General features: G+C 41.7%; 1 protein-coding gene across 4 annotated transcripts in view; it reads left to right on the forward strand.

Annotated features, from left to right (window-relative positions):
- Nucleotides 1–21714, forward strand: part of FAM53A (family with sequence similarity 53 member A) — a 72391-nt gene extending 50677 nt beyond the window's left edge. For all 4 annotated transcript variants that reach the window (XM_075571205.1, XM_075571224.1, XM_075571221.1 and 1 more), the window contains exon 5: nucleotides 19848–21714. In XM_075571205.1, coding sequence (XP_075427320.1) covers nucleotides 19848–20165 — 318 coding nt within the window. In that variant the 3' untranslated portion in view covers nucleotides 20166–21714. The remainder of the gene's footprint in view (nucleotides 1–19847) is intronic.
- The last annotated feature ends 3437 nt before the right edge of the window (nucleotides 21715–25151 follow it).

A 25151-nucleotide genomic window follows, 5' to 3' on the forward strand; every position in this document is an offset into this window, starting at 1 on the left:
AGATCGCGCCTGACTAGTCTAGTTACTGCCTAAAGCTTCTATTCAGGGATCAGAAGCCAAACAAACATTTGTCATTCAGAAAATTGCATCTGCGCTCTCTCCTCAGGGTAGGGCTGGGTAGGTTGTACACTAAGTGATACAATGTGATTTCTATCTCCATACAGCCTCTTCTGTAGCCCTGTCGTACTGTGGTTTTATTTTCTGGTTAGGGATAACAGATTTTTCATGGCCTGTTGGAAAGTTCACAGAAAGCAAAGAATTGGGGTTTCATTCACTTAAAGCAGTGGTGGCCAACCCCAGTCCTCAAGGGCCACCAACAGGTCAGGTTTCCAGCATATCCCTGCTTCAGCACAGGTGGTTCAGTCATTCTAACTGAGCCACTGATCGAGACAGGATATCCTTAAAACCTGGCCTGTTGGTGGCCCTTGAGGACTGGAGTTGGCCACCCGCTGACTTAGAAGTTACGTACAGTCTGAGTCAACGTAGCAAGGTGTTTTTTGCACCATTTTATTCCCCAACGTGTTCCCCCTTGCTCCAAAATGGTTATTGGAGGATGTGCGGGTGGAGAGTCACAGCACTGTTATAAGATGTCCATGGTTCTGTATATTACGGTTGCCGCTTTCCCCACTGCACCAAATAAATCCGGCAGGTTTAGGTGGCGTCGACCTCTGCCGCAAATGGAAGAGATTTGAAAGATTCATACACGCGTCGCTGGTCGCAAACTGTTCTGTCTGTGGTGCATGTCACCCTTTTTTTTTTTGTGTGCACCCGTGCTGGCATTATGGGTGGCAATCTAGAACCGGCAGAGGGCAGGCGCATTCACCCATTTGGCAGCAACTGGGTTGAAATCCGGAGCTTACAAACCGCTAGCTGCGAGACTGGAATGAGGTCGGTAATGCTATAAAAGTGTGAAACCTGAATGCACTTAAAGGTTTAGGAAGTTTAGGTGTACTCCCCCCCCTCCCCCCGTCTCATCCTCTCCAGGAAAAGTACCCAAGCCTGTGCTGCACAGTGTCGCCCGGGAGGAGTTCTCTGCGAGTGCTAATCCTTGTGTCCCTTTACATACCACGCAAATGGTTCATTCCAGCTCGCCGTGACACTTTAAAAGCAGACGGATTTAATTGTAGGCAATTATAGTTAAGCTCAACCTTTTTAATGCGTGAGGTTATATGTCATATTCTTTAAATACAGGCCTGCTTACGCAGTACACGGCCTTAATGGCATTGTATAGTTAAACCCGCCCGTTTTTTTTTCTTTCATATCGCTACGAAATATTTAACACGAATAACATTTTCACAGCCCTTTGATCAGACGGTATTTGCCGATCCCGTGAGCAGCGTGACGCGTTTTCCCGTTTCTTTCGTTGCACAATGTAGATCTTTGTTGCTATTTCACCTCCCAAGACCTCCGATGAAATACTCTGTCACCTGGCTCATGGCCGTGAAGTGTGACATGTACAGATCCCTGAGCTTGTGTTACACTGACAGAAAGGGCACAGAAGGCAGCGACATGAAGTTTGGGAGTTTGAACCACTAGCCCATACTTCCTGCTCTGTTGTAATTTAGCAAACACTTGCCAACAACAAACTCCTAATAAGTAACTATAGCAGCAGCCAGGGTTGCTGTTTTAATCCTTTGAGGACATAGATACAGGTTTTATTGTATATACAGTACACTTGTTTTTTTTTTTTTTTTTTTTTTACTGCAAGATTTCCCATGCTATGTAATGACTCCTTAAAGACACCAGCACCCCAGCAAGCATAATTACTAATAAAATCAGCACCTATCACAAAGTAGAAATATTTCCACAGTTCGATTTTGCTATTTTTGTCCTCCCGTCTTCCTTGAATGACACAATGTCATGAGAAATAGATGGCGTGAGATTTTGGCGTAATGTATTTAGCGGATGGTAGTGCTTGTCTGGCCCGACTTCTGTTACCTGAGGCAAGATCTGGCTTAAGTTTTTACATCCTTTTGGTCTTATGTATCGGATTTGATATCTTCTCAAGTTTAGCCTGGTGACAAAAAATCATTTTTGTGTGTTTTTTCAGAGCTCAATCCGAGGCTTGGGAGTGTGGAGGGGGGGGGGGGGGGGGCCTCATTTGAGGACTGGAGTTCAGCACCCCTGCACGTTTGTACAGTGTATGTCAAGAAAAGTAGTATCCCAGGGGCCCTTGTGAAGTATACCATACTTCATTTGCCTCGGCTCGTTGTATTGGCGGTATACCATCTGCATCACATCCGGCGGCCGGAGCAGAGACCTCACGTGATCCCTCTGTAGAGCGGTTCATGTGATGTGGAAGTCCTGGTTGAAGGTTCATGGCCACTGAGGTAGCACGACCCTTCGGCTTTGCATTCAGGAGATATAAGCGGTTGAATTATTAAGTCTCCGGGAGGTTAAAATGAAGCTCTCCCCAAAGCCCAGTGCAATCAAGATGTAACATCTGAAACTAGAGATTCATTTGTGTTTAGCACTAGAAGAACATTTACTTTAGTTTTTCTTTTGGGAAGAGCAGGACATGCTCAAGGGGCAAGTTACGTACATTTATTATAGGAGTTACTCGTACTGGCTTCTGGGGGGGATTGCAGCTTCAAACCCTATAGAACCCGTGTGGTGTTAAATGCAGACTTCCTTGTTCTAGCATTACCTAATACTTGTATGTATCTGCTTTATATAGATCTATATTCCCCGAAAGGAAATGCTGTAATACTCGTGACCCATAATATATACCGCTTCCTTTTTCCCTGAGAGGGGGGTTTCTGTATAGGCTGCTTTTGTTGTACTGTTCCAGCCATTTGTTTGGGTTGGAGATGAAGGAGAAAATGGTTTAGTGATAATAATTGGGACAATGCATCTTTGATTCCCACAAGCCCTCCTTTCTTGGAGGCAGGATGAATGGCTGCAGGCTGGCTAGGCCCTTCCACATTGGTGCAAGTAGATAGTAGTGAAAAATAACGTACTGGGAATAAAACTGTATATTGTCTAGAAATGTCAGCCATAGCATGCTGAAAGTTCATTTTAAACCATTAATGGCGGTGTCTTGTTCTTTCAAATGCGGTTTAAATTTTAATTTTTTTTTTAATTCTGATGCTCCGCTCAGGAGATATAATAAGCTTTTGAAATATTAAGTGTCCAGGAGGATAAAATGGAGATCTCTCCAAGATGCAGTTTAAAGGAGCAATCCATTGCAATATCCCACTATTTTATTTATTTATGTTTTAATAATAAATCGGTGTAATACTATTAAAAAAAAAAAAAAAAATATTCAACTCAATGCAATTTTTAATGATTTTTAATATACTGAGCATGCTTTGATTTCTAGAGCAGGTTTTAACACTTCCCCAGCAGTGCAACATATTTTCATCACATTCCTTTTTGAGATAATTTGTTGCCAATATTCCCAGCTGCTTGAACTGCAAACTGTAACAATAGATAATGTTACCTTAATAACGTAAGGATACATTGTAGCTACTGATTTACACTGAAGGATTGATTGAAAAGGAAAGGAGGCCATTTAGTGAGCCCCTCAACTGTGGTAAGTAACACAGATCAAGGAGCTTTCTAAATGTGCCACTACATAATCAACCAGAGAACTTGGAGTAATGAGGCTCAAGCCTCGGTATCCAATATCACCACTGGCAGATTGAATCTGTCAGCCAGAACAGAGCAGGAATAGTGAGCCCTGGGAAGCAGGATCTTTGCTGCTGATCGATAACGGGAGAACAAATTGATCGGCTTCTTAGGTAATACGTTTTCAATTAAGGTAATGAAAGGCTGCATATATTAAAGATATATATTTTTTTTTATGCTGCGCACTGCCTCTTTAAAGGTTACGATAAGTAACCTTTAAGTAGAGAATAAGACAATTCTGATTTGAAACCCTTTTTTTTTTTTTTTAATATATATATATATATATATATATATATATATATTTAATGCAGAATATGCAGATGGGGCAAGATAAATGGAGTTAAACTCGTACAGGCTACCTGCGTGGAGGGGGGATTTCTTGCTTAAAGGGGGAATGTAGGGCTGCTTGGTTATGATTCCGGCATGAAAGTTCTAGAAGAATGGCATTTATGTCCCGCCACCAAAGGGATAGCTGCTCACTGAGGAGAGAACAGCGGCATTGCTTTCTATACAAGAAAATAGTAGAAACCTTAAAGCAGATCTTTGGACTTCTAGTAAATGGAACAGTGAGGCATGTTTACAAAAACTACACACACCAATAAGGCCGAGCTCAGACTGGCTGCTACGTCCGCGCGCTTGCGTGCGCGCCTCTACCGCACGCTCCTGCAGTCCAGCGATCTGTGCTCAAACTGCAGGGGTTGGGTCGCGGCGTTTGGGGGCGTAACGAACACTTCACGGAGCTGGTTCGCCATTATTGGCTGAACCAGCTCACGTGACTCGACTGCAGCCCCAATTTTTAAATTTGGGTAGTGGCGGCAAAATGTCGCAGCGTCCACGCTGTGGTTTGCCGCCACAAGCAGTTTCTAGTGTGACAACTGTCATCCACTTGTCTCAGAGTGACGAACGCGCGGGCGTCGCGTAGCTTCCTGTCTGAACTGGGCCTAAGAATGTACCACACAAAGCATTCTGGGGACAATGATGCACTCATAATGCCAAATCTGAAAAAAATATGTGTATTGTGAAATACATTTATTTTTCACAATACACGCATTTTTTTCTTTGTTTGGCATTGAGCGCATCATTTGTCACACAACGCTTTGTGTGGTACAATTGTTTATATTGACATTTTTGTACTGTTGATGCACTAAAGCTTTTAGTTTATTTTATATACGTATAATATGTCTGTATATGTTTCATGTTTAGAAAAACAGCATTAGGAAGAAGTGCTTGAAATAAAACCAGGTGCTCAGCGTATGGCGCATTTCTTTCCCGATGCTTTATTTTTTTACTTTCTTTGTTGAACACGTATATTATACATTGAAATAGCGAAATGTTATTTCCTGTGGAAAAATAAAACACATTTCCCATACCCATCCATCTAGGAGCAGAAAGAACTATAAGCAGCAATTTCATCAGTTTTTTACATTCTGCGAGGGAGCGAATAAAAGGAAATGGTTGTGTGACATTAACAATAATGCCTTTTCCCAAACAGTATGATTTAAAGAGGCAATCCAAGCGACACTTTTAAAACAAATATATTTGTTTTGTTTTTTATTAATGCAGCTTTTGATTACCTTTATTGAAAACAAATGACCTAAATTGCTCATCGATCAGCAAAGGTCCTGCTTCCCAGGGTTCACTAAATGGCCACCTTTCAGTTTGACGCAATCCTTCAGTCAGTGTAACTCAAAGCTACAGTAAAGTTACATTTATTACAGTTTGCAGCTCAAACCGCTGGGGACATTGGCAACAACTGATCACAAACAGGAAAGTGTTGCAAAGACCTTGCACTGCTAGGGGGAGGTGTGCTAAAGTCGGCTACAGAACTCAAAGGATGATCAGTATATTAACTCGTTAAAAATGTCATTAAGAGTTGTTTAAAAGTAGTAAGTATTCTGTAATACTACAGAACTGATTAAAAAAAAAATTAAATGTAGGATATTGCTTTAATTTGCCATTGGGACAATTTGCAAGCAGCTTTATACTGCACCTCGCCTGCCCCGTGTGTCTTGTGCAAGTTATTGTCACTTGGCGTCTTGGTGATAAGTCAAGACCCGCCAACAGGTCGAAGACGAAGCCACTGCTTGAGCCGCCTGTGCTGGGGGGAGGGGTCTTGAGGACTGTATTAGAGAACCCCTGGGCTAACCTTTCTGTGCCGGAGGGTCCTGCAGCGTGGCTTTGTTTCATGTTGGCCCTGGTCGCTGTCGGAACGTACGTTAGCAAAGTGCATGATGGGTTTGCATGCTTGTTGAACCCTGTGAGCGTCGGCTGGCGCTCAAGGTGTTAAGGGGCTTGGCATGAATACACCTGCTCAGCCCTAAACCACATGTTCTCTGTCTCTTTATTGAAGCAGCTGCTTCACTTTATCTGGGCTATGAAAGTCCTGCTTCTCCTTTGCTTACTCATTTACTCATTCCAGCGTGTTTTTTTTTTTTCCCTCCCTTTGTAGTTGTAAAGTTGTCCGGCCCGTACACACACACACACACACCTTGAAAGGGCGCCCTGTGATGCTATCAATTCACAAGGCCGTTTCTGTTGGTCTCACCTTCCTGCAAACCTTTTGTATCCATTTATAGCATTCCCGATCTTTTCATGCTCCCCAAAGCTGTCTGCTAACATTCTGTGTTTTCTGGGGTAGTAAAAATGTCATTTTTTCTTCCTTGGCACAGAATGTTTTTGCCCCTCCATGCCTTTGACCTCCGTTATGCAGCACCACTTTTCTGCTCTGAGCTTGCCGTACACAACCCTCACCTGTAGGGGCTGTGCAAAGTTTTTGACCCAAGTTCGCCAACCTGGTGACATGCTCCATTTCTTTAAAAGTTGGCAAGGGTTTCGTCAAATGAAAACCCCCACAGCTTTGAAATATGGATTTTTGGGGTGGACCTGGGAAGAGACTCTTCCATACAACATGTGGAGAGAGACTTGTGAGCACACCTAGGATACCCGAATGAAGTGTATTTATAAATAAAGACATACAATACACATGCAAAGCCTATTCACATGATTGAAACGAGCATACTTCCTGGGTATCTCCCCACATGTGATATAGTTGAGTGTTTTGGCAGGTCCGAAGTCCAGTACCCTAGTAAATAAAACGTGATTTTTCAAAAGTTCGAGGGAAACCTAGGCAAAGCGGCTTTGGACAAGTTCTCACACCTCTCCTCCTCTGCCCTGGTAACTCCAGCGTTTTTGTCTGGAGTACACAGACTGTAATGTGAGATCTGCTACGTCCCAGGAGCATGGCCTTTAGACTTCACTGGAGTGAAAGACTAGCTGCTCTGGCTTGGTTTAGTCACGGCATAGCCAGGTGCTCTGTGCAAGTGCTCATGTTTTTAGTACACAGGGAAGTAGTGCTGTAAAAGCAGAATTCATCTCCGTTTTGGAAAGCCTTGGTTTTTATTCAGGGTTTGTAGACCGACGCCTTCCACTCTGCGTTGTCTCACCATTTCCATCAGTGTGTTTTTCAAACACAGGCTAGAACCACACGTTTGTGGTCTCTGCAAATGCTTCTACCACATTCTGAAAAGGTTTTACATTTGACATATGGTTATGAGACTTGCGTGACCAGCAAACCCATATGTATCTTTCTAATTACTTGTGTAATAAGTCTTCAGGGTTGTATTATGTTAGAAGGTAGGTTTTGGTATGTATGTGTACTTGTATAACCGCAAAATATTGACATAATGCTGTATAATTCCAACTTAATATAAAATGCTTAATACTGTATGTATAAAGAAAATACTTCCCTTTTCTCACAGTTTTTCTGAAGTGATGACACCATCCTATTTGACATGTCCTCTGAGGTGAAAGGGTTAATGCTTGGTATATTATCCCTAAAGGATTAAAGCCTGTTGACACTTTCTTGGCATGGAAATCTGCCTCACCCCTTGTTTCCTGAACTTCTGACATGTACAGTCTAGTATCCAACTGTCTGCAATTGTATTGTCTTCGGCTGAAAACACGGCCTTCCAGGATTGTATTTGTTCTGTTTTTGAAACTGGTCTAAGTTTAGTTTTATTCTGTTCCCCATGTTGGTATAAACAATGAGACATGCTGAGGGAGGAGGTTGCAGCTACTAAACCCCTTTTACTGGTGCCTGCCATGAAAGGGTTAACGGTTTTCAAATAACATGCTGTTTACAAGGCTGGGTGAAGCAAAGCAGTAATTGCATACAAATTAAATAAAACTAACCAGGCTAAACTAGGGTTCTGGATAGTGGCCTATGTCTTTCCTTAAGTTCTGGGAATTGCTGCATTAAGTTGTGGAAACACTTAGTTTAACACTAGTAGAGCAGGCAACACACAGGGTAGTTACGTAATCAGAAACGCCAGGAAGCAGGACTGCACCTCAAACCCCACTGCATCTTTAATGCAGGCGACCATTGTCTTCTTGGGGCAGCTGATTGTTAGGGGTTAGATGTAGCGGTAGGAGTGGCGGAAGAGTAGAACGTGTTACACCCTTGGCAGATGGCCACTACTACATGTGCTCTGCTCCCTGCAGGGACTTTGGACACTCTGGTTTCACGGCCTGACAGCCCTGTTTTAATTTATCATGACTGAACAGAAACACTATAGTAATTACGTGCATTAACGATCAGATGAAACAAGATGTCTGTTACAGGATCATGCACCAGAGACCTTGGAAGAGAAGCCCGTTGCCATAACGGTGACCAAAACAGAGCGCCTGACAGACATCTGAGCCCAGTATTATATTGACAACGCAGTCTGTGTTTTTTACGACCGGAGTTCAATTTAGTGTGATGCGTTGGTGGGAAAATGATGCAACTTCTGAAGCATCATAGGGAAAATGAGAAATATTTGATGTGTTGTCACATTTTTAGCATTGGTTCCCAGTAATCTAGTTTTAATAGAGGAGTCGATGTTGTGGAGCAGTTGAGGTGTTCTTAAATACACAGGCTTGTGGTTTTGAATTCCTGCCCAGGCCACTTATACATCCCTTGCTTTTGGCCCTTTCCTTGGGATGCTCGCAAAGCATGTGTTGGGAAACCAAGGTTACAAGCGTGGCAGAAGGCATGGCTGAGGGCCATCACTTTATTACCACTCCTAATTACAGATGTAGCCACTGTTGGTGTTCCTGCTGGCGCGTTATAGTGGGTTGTTAAGACCCACTTTAAAACCCACCTCCTTAACGAAGCATATGAGGAGCTCCGTGGCTGATACTATACACCTCATACATCGACCGTGGCCCCTTGCAGACGCACTTACCAGACCACCTTCCTACTGTCTCTATGTTCTTCCTACTTACCAATTAGATTGTAAGCTCTTCGGGGCAGGGACTCCTTTTCCTAAATGTTGCCTGAAGCGCATTATGCGTTTTGTTTAAATTATGTCACGTGTATTACTGCTGTGAAGCGCTATGTACATTAATGGCCCTATATAAGTAAAGACATACATACATAATCACTGCCATTGAATCCTATGGAATTGCTGTGATAAAGGATGCGTGATGCTGCAATATGTGATCACCGGGAGCAATGAAGTTGCATTTTTACCATCGCCAAAAAGGCTGTGCCTCGAAGGCCACTCTGGCAGAAAGAGTTAAGAAAGTTATGGATCTTCCTTCAGAGTTATACCAGACCACTGTCTCTTGCCTGGACACTTCGTTATTCTCTAAGGTGCATTTCTGCCTATAGATTTTTTTTGTTTGTATTAGGTGAGAAGCAGGGGATCTCCGGACCGGAACCGTGTTAATTTAATCTCCGGGGACCTAACCTCCACCATGGAGACACTTACCTCTGTAGGTCATACCCCACTCCGGCTGGGCCTGCAATATTGTGGTTTAAAGATCCATAGCTGCAACTTCATCGTAAACACGCAGGAGATACCGGACCTACAGAGGTAAGTATCTCTGGAAATAGGGGGTCCCCGCAGCGGACATGAATTAGGTTTTGCACCGGAGACCCTCCATTTTCCACCTAAGGGGACATTTAATTATTTATTTATTTTTTTTAATTACAGGAAATGGGGGTTTTGGCTTTTTCATTTTTTTAAATACAGTGTCTGCTCCCTTGATGGAGCTTGATGTTGGATAGTTTTCCGTCCACGTTGCTGGCCTTTTTCCCCCCGGTTTTTTTAAATGTCATACCAAATTGTCCGACAGCGCATTTGTTTTTGTTTTTTGTTTTTAAAACTCGGCGCTAGAGGAAGCGAAGGGGTTAATTCTGTGAACATTGAAACCTCTTGCAAAATTCGACATCAGGAATGAATGCAGAACTGGTGGCAGCTGTGCTGTGGTTTTTCACTAATGCGTTACATCACACATTGTCTGCATAACATTTTATTAGAGCCAGCTTTTCTGCAAGAGTCAGTGTTAAACCGGAAAAATCTTAAGTGCGTTTGTGTAAGCCCAAAACTTCTTTCCAGTTCGTAAATCATATTTTTTTCCATGCTTCTCAGATTGTATTAATATCTCTAGCAACGCTGTGGCATTTCAGTTTGAATATGAAGATTCTGACGAAAGAGCCCGAACTGCAAATGTTATTTCCCTAAATGGTCACTCCACATTGGAGGAACGAATGGGTGCATTTTATTTATTTATTTTTTTAAATTAAATCTGGTTTCCACTACATACACTTATCCTGGTGTGGACTGACTTGTCCTCAGTATTATAGCATGTGTAGGAGTGTTTCTGAATACTTGCAATGCCGTTCACAGATCAGTAAGTTTTGGGTTACTGCTTTTATTATATACTGGCAGTCTAATTGGGTAAGGTTACTAGAGTACAGAGCACATTAAAATAGCTGACCCCACTTTTACCTACTGTATGAAGGTTGGCCCAGCTTTTCGTGTATTGTGGATCTCAAGCAACCACTTCCAAAGTCTTCTGCGAGAGATGGGTTTCTGAGCAGCCCTCCACATATGCTGTGCATGACCTTTCTCTGCAGTGTAATGGGAACCGCTCACTCGCTCTTGGAGTGCTGAGGAAAAGTCACTGCGTTTCGAGGATAATACATCATTGGGAAAATTAAACTGCGATTTTTTTCTTTTTACGCTGATTTACATCGGCCTGATGGATGTTCGTCCCTGTGTACAACATGTTGCAGGGCCCTTTGGCAGCTATGAGGCTAAGCAAGTAAAAAAAAAAAGAATGTATTTGCCTTGCGTTTTATCACTTATTTAAAAAAATAACTTTATGAACCTCTATTATTTTCATGGGCATTGTTTTGTAACTGAATTGTGCACTTGATGCCTTGTGATGTATTTTTTTTCTTAATGTTATTTGATGTACTATAATACCCGAGATGGTTGTGCACACACTTACAGGGTTTCCATTTGTGTGCATTATTTTGGCTCTGTAGAGTTTAACCGTATATATTTTTGTGTGCCTCCTCTGATTATTTGGTTAACCTGAAGCTATTAAATACAGGTAATAATTGGAACAATAGGGATGCAGATTTGTGGTTGTTTGGATTATTCAGGAACTTTTCATCCCCTACATCAAATATCCAACAAACTGGTTGCAACTCTAGTTCTTCAACTACCACCGATAGAGTAGACTGTGCATGTACATTTTCTGGGCCACGGTTTCAAGCTAGTTTAGATCTCGTCTTCCAATAAGATTGCAAAATTGTTGAACTTTTTCATTAAACAGAACTATAGACGGTCCTTCTAACCAGATTATTTTACCCCTTGTAATGCTGTTCCTTGCAATAATCAAACCAATGCAATAGTGGAATACCTTTATGGTGAAAGGCTACAAAGGTTTCAAAGGAAATAATATTCATGAATAGTTAATAGCAGATCATGCAAAATGGAGAGTCCTACAAAAGAAAATTACAGAAGACCTGTGTATATATCTATATATAAACACAATCCTATTTTGGCCATATTCTTAGAGAACAGCCCACATTTTTAACTCATTTGTTAACGCTGTTTGAAAGAAGTCATTTGGCACTCTGCAATTCCTACTAGAAAAGAATATGAATGGGTTTATGTTCTGTTCAGAAGTAATCTTTCAGCCGAGGGCAAGGTGAAAATCCTTCTGCGCCCGTGGTTTCTCCGAGGCTAATTAGTATGCAAGTACCCAAAGCGATACTTTCATCCCAATTCAAAGAACTTGCAGCTCCTTCATTCATACCCCTCTTGTCATGCTGAGGAGGCCACCAGTGCCGTGTCCCACGCTAAGAGCAGAATATAAATGGGAGTTTGAAGAGTTAATTTGGTGGAGGTTTTTGGCCCCCATGCCTGGGTGACAGCTGCCCTTTCATCTCCTCTCTTATGAGGCAAGGTGCCTGCAAAGCAGCTGCTTCCACTTTTCATTTCACCCCTGTGGAAGGGCGGTGTGGCCTGACAGAATGTACTTGTTACTAAATCTCTATGGGTTTAATGAGGGTGAAACTTGGCAAGTCCCTTCTAAATAATAGCTGTGACATGAGGGTAGCAGTTTTCAGAAGTGGGAGCGTTTAATGAACATTTGCCTGGCTGAAGAGTAAAAATGTTTGTATGTGGAGTCTTGTATGGTTATCAGGGCGCATCACCAAAGGCCACTGGCAATAAAATGGGTCTAATATGGGTCTAATAATAAAATACAATCTAACTGTATAATATCTGGGGATTTTTTTTATAGCAAAGAGCCAATTTGGATCAAATGTGCCCATTTCTGTTGAGCGTTGTTGCAAAAGTTTTGTTAGTTAGTATTCTGTGCCAGAAGCTTGTTAAAGATCCATGTCGTTGCTCAGTGTCTGTGGTAGCCTTTATGGGAGGGCAGGCATGCCGTGTCCTGGTTATGCTGCCTTTCAATACAAAGCCTTATGGGTTCTGTTCTAGTCGGTCATTTGCATCCACTTTTAATTCTCTCTACCTCAATGTACCCATGTCTAGTTGGGTAATACGTTCACTGTTTGTTTGTTTTCAGCCCGTTAGGGTTGTCCTTTAGACCAGCATCTGCCGTATAGCTATAAGTTACTTGGAATACCTTCTACAAACAGTATGTTGGTATGATTACCATTAGTCATTGCAGATAAGAGGATTTCATACCGTTTTGGGCGCTTCCCTTTTCTACAGAATTGTAGTTTTTCATTACCTAAAGACTCAATAAATTAACTTCATAGATCTTTCTATGCATCATTAACCCAACAGCACAGAAAGGCTACAGTCAGGGAATAATGTGGTGTTCTCACCTGTCACACAAAGAGCAGACACTGTGGAAAAACAAATGACTTGTGCCAATAATGGTCTTCTATATAGCCCTAAACGTTGATGTTTGTTTTATTTTTTTTCCCTTGTACAAAGAATACAGCCATAAATCCTGCCAGCAATCAATGCAGAGGGGTGGGGGTTGACCGTGCTTAACTGTTTTCCCAAACTCCGTGTTCATTCACAGAGGCAACATTTAGTTTCTGATCAGGGAACCTGCGGAATTTATCCCTTTGAATGGGAGCGCAGACTGCAAGTTTTGAATGCGTAGCTACAGTCCAGAGCCGCACATTAGAATGGGAAAGGAGCCGTGCTTGGGGTCCTGCTAGGTCGCAGCCAGATCTTCAGCCTTTTCTTCTCGGCAACACATGAACAATCAAAGGCCCCCTTTTTATCTATTGTTGCCCAGGAGGATACCCATTTAAAGTTCAAATTCCAGCAGGCTTGGGAAGAAGGAAAGGCGATAGCAGTGGGATGGGCTAGGAGATGATAATCACCCATCAAAAGTGAGCTGAAGACAAGCCAGTACTTTGTGCTCTGACAGGGGAGAACAGACTGGGGTACTTAGTTCTGAATGGAAGCTTGAAGCTTTTTTGGAATAGTGAATGAAATGCTAGGGAGGTGGCAGGCACACGGAGCATCTGGCCCTCTGCTTCCTTTGGATCAGCAGAGGGGATCACAATGTGAAATTAGGCCCAAAATGGCATTTAATGAAGTGAGCCTCTGTGCTCAGTGCTGTCTATGCATTCATAGCCAATGAAAGCACTACTAGGGTATGTACAAGAAAGGAAGTCTCATTCGATGCTTCTGCTTTTCTTTTTCCTACAAAATAGTTTTATGTACAAAAGTTTCAACTTGATCCATCTGGATGTTCTGAATACGTTCTCAGCTCAAAAATGCTAAACGTGTATGTGCGTGCGTGCGTGCGTGCGTACGTGTCCGTCCCATATCCAACTTGGCAAAAAAAGTCAAATTTGCCATACTATCTATAATATCTACACTCTAAATGGACTCTTTAGGATTACAGTTTTCTAATCCCTTACGCATGTGTCCTGCTCCCCTTCCTCATTCTCATCGATGGTCTGTACTGTATGTAATGCCACAAATACTATTGAACATGTAGGAAAATGAGGTTTATTTCCAAACCTTACATAACTGTGACTTGCACACCAATTATACTGCCCGGAATGTTGTCTTTGGGCTGACACAATTCCCCGAACCTTTATTTCCCCCTTGGAACTGCACAATGTAATGAGGTGAGTTCCTCTGGATAAGAGGGCACCCATACAGGATTATGAAGACGAATACTGAGGAGGAGGGGGTCAACTCTCAGGGCAGCAATTGACGATGTTGAATGCTCACAGAAGGCAAATGGACTTTGAAGGCTTTGATTACCGGCAATAATGGCTAGTACTGGTGTGTGTTGCTTGTGAAGAGGAAATAGATTTATTGATGTACCAAACCATTTGGTTACAGCACCCCAGCATTGGACAGACTTGAAGGGGGAGTATGCATTTTTCATGGGGACCGAGACGAACTTTCTATGCGTTTCCTCTGCTATTAATTTCAGCAAACCTGCAAAGCAATTTAATCTTACCCGCAGCACTCGTTGATGATTTTCTCATTACATATTGACACATTTGTTCATGTGAATTCTTAACTGGTGAATGATCTATTTAGTGTTTTCTCATTCACAGATATACTTTGCATGTTCTTTGCACCGACAATATTTTGGGCTTGTATCAGTACGAGCCGCTAAAAATAGAACCTGGAAAGTCCCCTGTGTAGGACTTGGGTATAGCATGGGGGGGTTTGGGAACTTCATTTTTTTTGTTTGTTTGTAAAAAGCATTTCAGTTTTATATGCATTTTGCAGCAGTCCTGTATTTGTGGGGTGCATTTTTAAGTAAGCTTCTTTAAATATTTCATACCTTTTTAAAATGACACAACTATTGTAGCCATTTTGTTTAAATACGTCACATTACTAGTAATCAAATGCATTTTTTCTGACTTGATCTTTAACCCAGGCGTTCCACAAAAAGTAATCCCTGGGTGAACTTGTAATTTCCTGTCATGACGAGAAATGTTATCCAAGTCCATTGAGTTAGTGATATTTAGCTGTAAAAGGCTAATGGACCAATTACATGCGCACAGATTTGCACATGGTGTCATGCCTCTGCTCCTAGTCAGTGCTGCCTTTGTAGTAGTGAATATGCAATTATTAAAATTACTGGAATCCTATTGGTTATAGTTTGACAGAGCTTCAATTACGTTTATTTAAACATAAATTGGTAGCCATTTGTAGATTGGGGGAGGGTGGGAGGGTTCTTAAATCTTTCAGGTTGCAAAGAACTGTTTCCAGCGAGCGCTGATCACTGGACGGTTCATTTTTCCAGTCTAGTGTAACATGTTCAGTCTAGTAAACCAGAGCTAAAAAGTATTTTTAATTGTGCGGCAAAGGTAGAAACAAGTTCTCATTAGTGTGACTATCCTCATCTCCACAAAACTGACTCTTCAAAACATTTTTGTTAAAGGTGCAGTCCGTGCAATATTCTACGGTGTTTTTTGTTTTTTTATAATCTGTTCTGTATTAGATACTTACTAATTTATATATATATATATATATATATTTTTTTTTTTTTTTTAATTATTTGACTCAATGCCACTTAAATTTTAATATGAGCATTCATTGATTTGTATAGCGAGTTTTAGCCACCTCCCCGGCATTGTTAGATCTTTTCAACACTTTCCTGTTTGTGATCATTTGTTTCCTTCGTAATATAAGAATACATTGTAGCTGCTGAACCCTGGGAATCAGGATTTTGCTGACCGATTACGAGAGAACTAATCAGCCATATTAAAAAAAAAAAAAAGTCAGTAAAGTTGATCAAAAGTTGCATATATTAAAACAAAGCAAAAACTTCTTTGAAAGTGCTGCTTGGGTTGCCTCTAAAGATTTCCTGCACTTTAAGATGATACACAACATCTTGAATTCTTGTAGTTAAATTTTTGCATTTTCTCTGGAAAATCGGTAACTGATATGGATTAAATGTTCTACAGAGCAACATTACATGCGAAATGGGCGGCTTCTACAGAGTATACACTATATGCCCTCTGGCATGGACGGGTGAAATTGCTGTTGGCTTAAATGTAAGAGACAGGTGTGTATAAATTATGTACCTGTGTTGCCACGGTGCCTTTTTTACCGGAATACGATAAATAATGTCATTGCAACATAGATGTGTTGATGTTGAACATGTCTGGACTTGGTGAGAAGCTTTAAACAAAGCAATCAAGGTATTGTAATCAAGATTTATCACATGCAGTCTGCTGTACATGAAATGACAGCTTGAAAAATGAATACATAATCCATACATAGGATTTGCATTTAGACATTTTATCTTGCTGTTATGCAAGTTCTTCTCTTTGTACCTTCATACAATGACTCTCCGGAGTCTGATCCACAGCCTTATAAACCGTGGCTTGTAGGTGGTTCCTATTGAATCTGTTATGGGGATAGACTAAAGTCTCCCTTTGACTTGTGGCCAGAAATTGAACCTCTAATGCAGTGTCTCCCAACATGGGGGGGGGTGGCATAGAGATATGAAGGACATGCATTCAAATAGACATTAAAGGGAAGAGGGCTTTGAGTGGCAGGGAGGGTCAGAACAAGTGACATCGGAAGAATTGCACTTTTCTTATGGAAGTAATGTATGTAGAAGCCTTTTATTTTTGTGGAGAATCTTAACCCCCTCTTTGAAATTTTTAATTGTGCGCAGAATAAAGTGACTGTCTGTGTATGGGATAGAGACTTTACAAGTATGTCGGCACAAAGATACTTATGTAATGAATTAAGTCCTCAGAGTATTGTATAGTTGATTAAGATTAGAACTTCTCCATACACAACTCAATTTATAGGTATATGTTAAAATAAAGTGGACCGCACACAATGAACAGTGAGAACCGCTAAAACAGCGATCAATAATAGCAGGTTTGCCCGTATCCTATGAAATGTGTGTAACCAGCAATGGTGATGCTGCTGGGCGAATGCCCAGTAATGTCTCAAAAGGATAAAAAGGCAACCACTGCCTAATAGCAGATGCACTCCTGTCCTAGAGAAATGTGTATAACCAGCAGTGTATAAGCTGGTGGGTTCATATCCTTCACCCTGATTGCAATCCCCTTATGTGAGTGAGCAATGAAGAACCCAATATCATGACCCCACCATAAGACCATATACTGTTGTTTTTTTTCCCCTTCCCTATCTTGTTGCACTTAGGTCCTGTACTTGAACATTATCATCTGTAAGGATCCTGTGTGGGGCCCTTGGCCTTTGAGCAGCAATTGTATAGGGACAGATTTGTATCGCCACACCCGAGTATAATTTGCACTTATAGTAGATTGTGATTTGTGCGTTGTTGTGCTCTCTCCCTGTATGTACGATTTTAACCCACTGCTTTAATGCTTACAAGAAGACAAAGGTTTATTGTTGGATATGTAGCTACAAAAAGTTCTAATGCTGTATAAATGGTCAGTAGCTGTGAGGTGAGAACTAACCGTTTGTTATACAGGCATACCCCACATTAACGTACGCAATGGACCGGAGCATGTATGTAAAGCGAAAATGTACTTAAAGTGAAGCACTCCCTTTTCCCACTTCTCGATGCATGAACTGTCCTGCAATCGTTATACACGTGCATAACTGATGTAAATAATGCATTTGTAATAGGCTCTAAAGTCTCCCCGCTTGTGCACAGCTTCGGTACAGGTAGGGAGCTGGTATTTCTGTTCAGAACGTGATTACAGGCGCATGCGTGAGCTGCCGTTTGCCTATTGGGCGATATGTACTTACTCGCGAGTGTACTTAAAGTGAGTGTCCTTAAACCGGGGTATGCTTGTGTACAGTTTGACCTCTTATTATGTAGCCTTACACTAGTTGGTGAACATTTACCAATTAAAATGGTTACACATCCAAGCAGGATGTGTCGTTTTGTTTCTTCTTCTCTCAATACCTCTAGTAGAGGTTACTCACCTTCCCTACCCCACCAGCGCTTCTTCATACAGCCCATTTCTCTGGATGCTAATACTGTAGGATTATTTATTAAATTGCGATAGTGCAGGTCTACTCCTGTTGACTGGGGTGGGAGTGTCTGTGCGATAGTACCCCAATCTGCACTTCCCCAGTTTAATGAATAGCCCCCTACAACTCCAGTGAGGATTATGCAACGGAAAACATGGTATTAGTCCATCATTCAATTTGATCTTCACACACATACATAAATACATACACACACGTATACACATCTCTATACCTGTATGGCTACCATTCCTCTTATTAATGTTGATGGGAGCTTTGAAATGCAGCCCCTCTAAATGCTCACTTCTTGCACAAAAGCATACTTTTGTGATTGTGCTGTAAGCAATGTCTGCCCCAGATCCCTTTTGTGTTCTGGCTGTACAGCCTCCTTTATCAGAAACGGACCATTGAGCGAGTACACATTAACCCCCCACTGTGCGTGATTGTGCTTGAAAGGTGTGGTACTGTATTTGTGCCCCTTGCAGCTTCAGTCGGGGGCACTGAATGCATTGCAGTGTACTGTGAGCTTTGTGAAGTGGAATTGTGCCTTTCAGATAACGGTTTGCAGCTTTCTATGTCTGTGACAAGTGTGTGAACAAAGGCCTACCTTGTTGCAATAGCCGCCGTGTTTAAATGGCCACGTTAGGATTTCTCTACTGCTTTCCCTACCATGTGAATTTGTTTTCGGCGATTTACATGATCCCCTTGGACATCCCTGCGTGATGGCAACAAACCTGGCAGCACATTAAAAAAAAACCTGGCTAGAAAATAATTTGGGAATTAATGAATCCTATTTTAAATGTAAATACCAAAAGCTAATTTAGGCTGTGCTATTTTTCAGACGGTTGACTTTAATGGCTTTCCAAATTGCTGACAGTTGGTTGAAGTGGTGCTGCTGCTGAGTATTTGGCTGCAAAGATGACTGATCTGCTTTTTTTTCTTTTTAAACCTGTTTTGTGCCTTGTAATGAGTGGCAGGTTGGCTTTGTCTCTTAATGAAATTGCATGTGGGGGTTTTCCTGCACACCTGCTGTTTAGAGAGGTGTGACCTTTTTGCTGTATGTCTACATTACTGTGGTTTTTAAACGGTAACCATTGCCTCAGCAAAAAGTTGGAGGCCTCCTGCAAGCTTTCGTGGATTTAGCCATTTGCTCTGGAAAGTCTGATTTACGATATCTGCGTTAACAAGACCAATCCTGATCATGGACAGAAGCCTGCAGATAGGGTTATTGAACATCCTAGTCTTGTAGATCACAATCTAGTTTGGACTGACATTAACACTCTGGAACCAGTCCACAGCAGGCAGCTGAGTGACTAACCTCACAAGGTGGTTGGCTCCATGACCCACCTGATGTTCTAATCACCTCGACATCGGCATTTAAACCTTTTCGGGTCTGACCGTCTGGTCATGCTAACCTGTCCTCTTAAATGTTTGTGATCTGGAAATTTGGGAGACTCTTGAAGCACTCCCCCGGCACATGAAGTGCTAGCATTTATAAATTGATAGTGTTCTGGAGGTGTCAACATTTTCATATCTAGTCAGGGTAAATGGATTTTTGTGTGTTTTACACCAATTTTGGTATATATTATGGCTCTTTGTTTTTGCCACTATTACAAAGGAGATATGATATACATGCAAGATAAAGATTGGAAAGGAAAGTACATGCTGAGGTCAAACATAGGCCAGTTCAAGGAGTTATCGGACGGCTGTTTGGTGGCAAATGTTGCTCTCCATTGTCTGCTTTCCTATGATCCGATATAAAGAATGATGTGAGTTATCTCTGAGACTTTAATTCACAACTAGGCTGAACATCATGGATATTTTTTATTTCCACCCTCGTGTTCTTATTGTTATATTTTATGTAAATATATATTGTGATTGCTCAAAATGACTATGAAGGACATTTTTTTTAATATTACGGCAAAGGAAAAAATAATACATTCTCCGGTTTTTAATATATCCTTTTTTTTTCCCCTTTTTTTCCAGACTTTAAAAAATTCGAAAAGTCTCTGCTCTCTTGATTATGAAGAGGATGAAGACCCACACACGAAGACCATCGTGTCATCGCCCTGTGATTCAAACGACCTCATGAATATCATCACTCCTGGATCCAGTCCTGTGAAGGAGTCGCCGGAGGCAGGGAGACATCATGGGTCCTACCATGTTACCGGCACAAGGGATTACAAGAGGGAAGCCACCGTGAGTGAAAGCGATGAGGACATAAGTGATTGCGAAAGCCCAGGAAGAGGCATCTTTCCTATAGACTGCGACGATTTGGATCTGGAGCAGATAGAAAATAACTGAGTCACAAAGCTTCACTAGGATGACTTGTGCCGACAGCAAATGGTAGTGGCATATCTGCGACATGCGTAACCTGCGTCACCGAGTTCCTGTCTGGCTGCCTTGAGTATCCTTTAGAAGCCATATCAGGGGAGTTGACAAGTGGAACATTGTCACTTGTTTAGTTTGTTAATCATTAAATGGACGAAAAACTCAGGTTGAATGACTGAGCATTAAAGCTTTGTTCCCACTTGGTAGTGTTTGCCAAGTATGTGGGTGTTTGTTTACAAAGCTAGGTTGATGTATATGTACTCGCCAATGTCCCTCTAAAAATAGCTATGAAAGTGCCTTGCCTGCACTGGAATCACTCAAACAAGCTACTAACAGGAGAAGGGAAGGCTTCTAACTTAAGCTGGTTTAATTTATTATGTTTTTTACACAAGCAGGGTGTCTCCCGAACTGAACCCCATTAATTTCAGCTCAGGGGAAACCCTTGATTCCTGAGATTCTTACATCCATAGGGGGTGCCGATAGCTCTCTTCTGTTTAAAGGTCCTGTCACTCGAGCCAATAAAAAGCCGCACTGGATGATGTCACGGCTTCCTATTGGCCCGCAGGACATGGAGCTTTGAAGCCGCCCATTACATGAACCCTAGCAAGCCCAGCGGGAGCTGCTACTGAGGTAAGAATCTCGGGAAGCAGGGGGTCCCCAGAGCTGACAGTAAGGTGGGTCAGCCCTGCTTCAATCCTATGGAAAAATAATAATTAAATGCTGTGCTTGGATTGCCTCTTCACGAGTGAGGACAGGATTTATACAGCTTTGTAAACAATTGATGTCATTTTCTCCTGAGCTAAAAGTTACCGTTTAAGTGGGAAGTGGCTTTAATGAGGCATTTGTAACAAAAAAAAAACAAAACAAAAAAAATTCTAACTTTTTTTTTTTGCATTTGTATGGCTTTTACAGTTCTAGAGAGAGCATCTCTATTTTGAAATGAATTTTCAGAAGGGCATTCTATAAACCTAAATCTGTCTGCCGTGATTTTGGTGCAGGGATGTGTTCTTTTTGTTAAAGAGCTTAATGTTATAAAGGAAACATAAATTGCATATTGGAATAAAATAAATATGATTAGATGTATCTAGTTGGCAACTGGTCCAAAATACCAAAATAACTGCTCCCTTTATTTTTTATTTTTTTCTTCAGCGAGTGGTTACAAAACGTGAGAACGTGTACAAAATGTGTTTTCCATAGATTGAGACTTTTTTTTTTTGATCAAAATGTAAGTAGTGACCTTGAAGGTTAAGGAAGGAAAGCCCATGATTTTACTACTTGAATTGTTTTTTTCTATCCTGAACAAAGCAATTGTAATTTACATAATGTGCATTTAAAAGTGCGAGTAGTTCTATACCTTGTAGGTCATTATTACGTTTTTCTATGGTTCAAAAGAATGTATAAGAGCACTTGAACTTTAGACAGGGACTTTGTAATGATCAATTCCACAGGAGATGATCCCTTCAGCAATACTATAAGGAAACGTGTCCTTGAAATAAATAAAAAATCAATTTGCTTTGCATAATACTGTCTGTTTCCTTTGTTTGCCGTGTTGTTTATTTTAGCCGATTCATATGTATGATCTATTTTGACAAAAACATTGTTCCTGCTTCAGAAGTACTTAATAAAATACAAATGGCAGAAGGAGTATCTTATTGGTAATGTCACTGCATTTCAAGACGGTGAAGCAGGTTTGAATCCTGTGTGCAGCCGCCTGTGTGCCAGGTACATCTGCTGATCTGCTGATCTGCAGTTCCTAATAGGTCACGAGTTGATATTGCAATTTGTTTCTAAAAAGTTTTTAAAAAATAAATAAAAATGCTGAATGGCAGATTAGACTCATTTGTTGAACATCACTTTGATCTTTGAGATTCACATGGAGGTCCACCTTCTTGGTTTGGTGAGTTCTCTGATTTGTTGCTTGGAGGTCTTCTGGACTTTTGTCAAAAATAAGTCTGCAAATCTAAGGTGACTCAAGTATCGATGTTGGGGGATTGGGGGTGGGAGGAGGAATAAGGAATGAGAGCTCTGGCATCAGCCTTGTAGTACAAGCTGCAGTCGGGTGCAATAGGGATGGGTAAATGGAGACAAGGGTAGAGAAACAGAATCCCCCTGAATGCGCTCTATACTTCTAGTGATGTAATATTAAAGTATTTGAATAATTATTCATAACGAAAATTGAAAGAGTATATTGATTGTCGATAGACCAATTCACCAATCAATAAGCAATATGGACGTATATAAATTGCGCACAAGTGACCACACTCAGGTTGAGTTACGAGTGGGTATATGTACTGAAATACCCAGTCATTTCAGCCAGTCAGTAAAGAGTATTATAATACCAGATTGGTATATTGAAAGGGCAGATGACGCTGGTACTTTGATCCCATATGTCTTTCGCTGCAACAGATATAGTGATGAATATCAGTAACAATTCTGGTACAGTAATAATCAAAATTACTTGCTGAAGGTTGAATTAGATAAGTAATAGGAAAAGAAGGGGAGAGCAAAAAAATAATAAATAAAATTGCAATTAAAAACATAACAGTACTAATGTGATGGAATAGTGTATGTGTGTGTACCTCAGTGGGGTGGGGATAAAAGACTAGTGAAATTCACTCACACGGCCATGTAAGTCAATATCCAAATTAGTGTCAGATGTGTAGATGTCCCTCTCCTCTTGTGGGATCTAGTATTCACTCCTCTCTAGGACTGTTGAACTAGGAGACCCCGTAGTGAGACTTCACAAATCCACTCCGTGGAACCAGATGTGATGACAAATACAGCCACAGTATGGTGAGCAAAGTAGGGTTTATTAAAGTCAAATCGTAAGGGCAACAATGCCCTTACATGTAAAATAGACGCCGTCTGGCATTCGCAGAGTCTCTGTCCACTGCCACTTGGTGAACGCCTGCTTCCGCGTCCGGCGAGCAAGACTGGATACACAGCAGCACAGAGTACGGCGGCCGTCGGATCAAAAAGGAAGGCGTCTCTGCTCGGACGACCGGTTTCGCATCAACAGATGCTTCGTCAGGTCCGTGTAGCAGACGCAGTGGTTGAATATCATTTCCATAGTGCAAAATCAGGGAATCATTGCTTGCCGTTGTGTGCAAGCCTTACACTTGTTTAGAGTACATCTCCCTAAGTAAATCTTTAGGAGCCCAATTGAAAGTATATCAAATTGCAATAACACACACTGTGTGGATGTAATAAACTAACGTACCTTAAATGCAAGTTTGTTTAATTGTTTCTAAAAAATTGTTAATTGCATTGTCAACTATATAATGTATGCTTCAACTGCTTATATTGATCGCTCTGTATATTCTTTGCGATACAGGTCTAGATTGACAATTAGCTTGGCCTTACAAGTGCCTGAATACGATAATAGAAATCCTCCAATGTAAATTAATATTTTTTTTATAATTTGTAATATTTTTTTTTTAAGTGATCATGTGAAATATATTTCATAGTGCTTAGTGAAGTATACACACATTTTAACCACAAATAATTCAAATCCATTCATGAGTATTACTTAATAGGCACAGATATTTATTTTGCAACAATAGTTGGAGGGAGTGATCTAAATGAAATCAGAGTATTAGGGATGCAGAAATCAAATGATAGAAGGTACACACAGAGTATCACAGGTACATCCCCAGCTAGATTAAGGCCCAATGGTGTCAGTTTTTAGTCTATATATCTAAAAGGTTTCCTTTTGTGGTGGTTTCAATGTTCTATCTCCTTGCCAATTGGCGGGAACCGTCTCCATTGCCCTGAACGCCTGAGGGTTCTTCAGAATGCGCCAGACCAAAATGTTTGGTCTTTTCTCCTGATGTTGCCCATGTGCTCCAGTATGCAGACTCTTAAGAGGTCTTGTAGTACGTCCCACATACTGGAGGCCACATGGGCTCTATAGCATATAGACTACAAACGTAGTTCGACAGTTAATGAACTGCTTCATTGTGAAGCTTTCTCCTGTAGACCTCGACACAAATAGTCCTTTGTCTGTGGATCCCTGGGTACATACTTTACAAATTTGGCATTTAAAAAAAAAAACCTATAGGTTTAGGTAACCAATTGGGGTGGTTAGTGGCCTCCACAGATCTGAACATGCTGGGTGCCAGTTGTGTTTTGATGTTTTCTGCTCTTCTAAAAATGACCCTGGGGTTTTCCGGTACATAGTCTTTCAGCACTGGGTACTATCGAATGAGATGCCAATGCTTGTGTACTATGGCTTTAATTTTACTCTGTTATATTTAGTGACAAAAGAGATTTCGTACTCGGCAGTCTGGAGTTTCACTTTGGGTCTGAGCAATTCTTGTCTATTCAATAGACCACTGTTGTTTCTAAGATTTCTTTATTGTACTTTCTTTCAATAAACCTCTACCTTAGCATCCCCGCCTCATCGGTGCAGTTTCTGCGGATACGTCTAAACTGCCCCAATGGGATTTTTGAAGTGAAACTTCTTTAGTGGCACCTCATTCGAACTGGGGCAAAAATGGATTGTGGAGACAGAAATGAAACGGATGTGACGTCAGTGCTGGCAGTTGAGGCCGGGCTGTGTTCTGGCTCAGAACAACACTGACATCACACGCGCTCACAAAATCAGATGTGGCGGCGGCGGCGATAGCCGCCGGCGCCGCTCCTGACGGCTGCCGCAACCCCCACACGGCTGCTGACATATGCGGCTGCGCTGCTCCTAACGGCTGCTGTTCCCCGCTGGCTGCCTGCTGCCATGCCGCGCATGCGCTGTTGTGTTGGCTAACCCCTCCACTCAGCCCTGGTCGCTCCAGCACATGCGTGCCGCCATTCCCCCCAGATGCATTGTTACAGCAGCTCCCCGGGGGGCTGGAGGCCGCTGACCCGGCTGCCGGAGGAAGCCAACACCAATGGCTGCGGGGTCTGCATGCTGCGCAACTGTGCTGCTATCGGGGGCGAGTCAGCGTCCGCCATTGCCGCTCC

This window comes from Ascaphus truei, chromosome 1 (assembly GCF_040206685.1).
Source record: "Ascaphus truei isolate aAscTru1 chromosome 1, aAscTru1.hap1, whole genome shotgun sequence".
In the NCBI taxonomy this organism is placed as follows: Eukaryota; Metazoa; Chordata; class Amphibia; order Anura; family Ascaphidae; genus Ascaphus; species Ascaphus truei.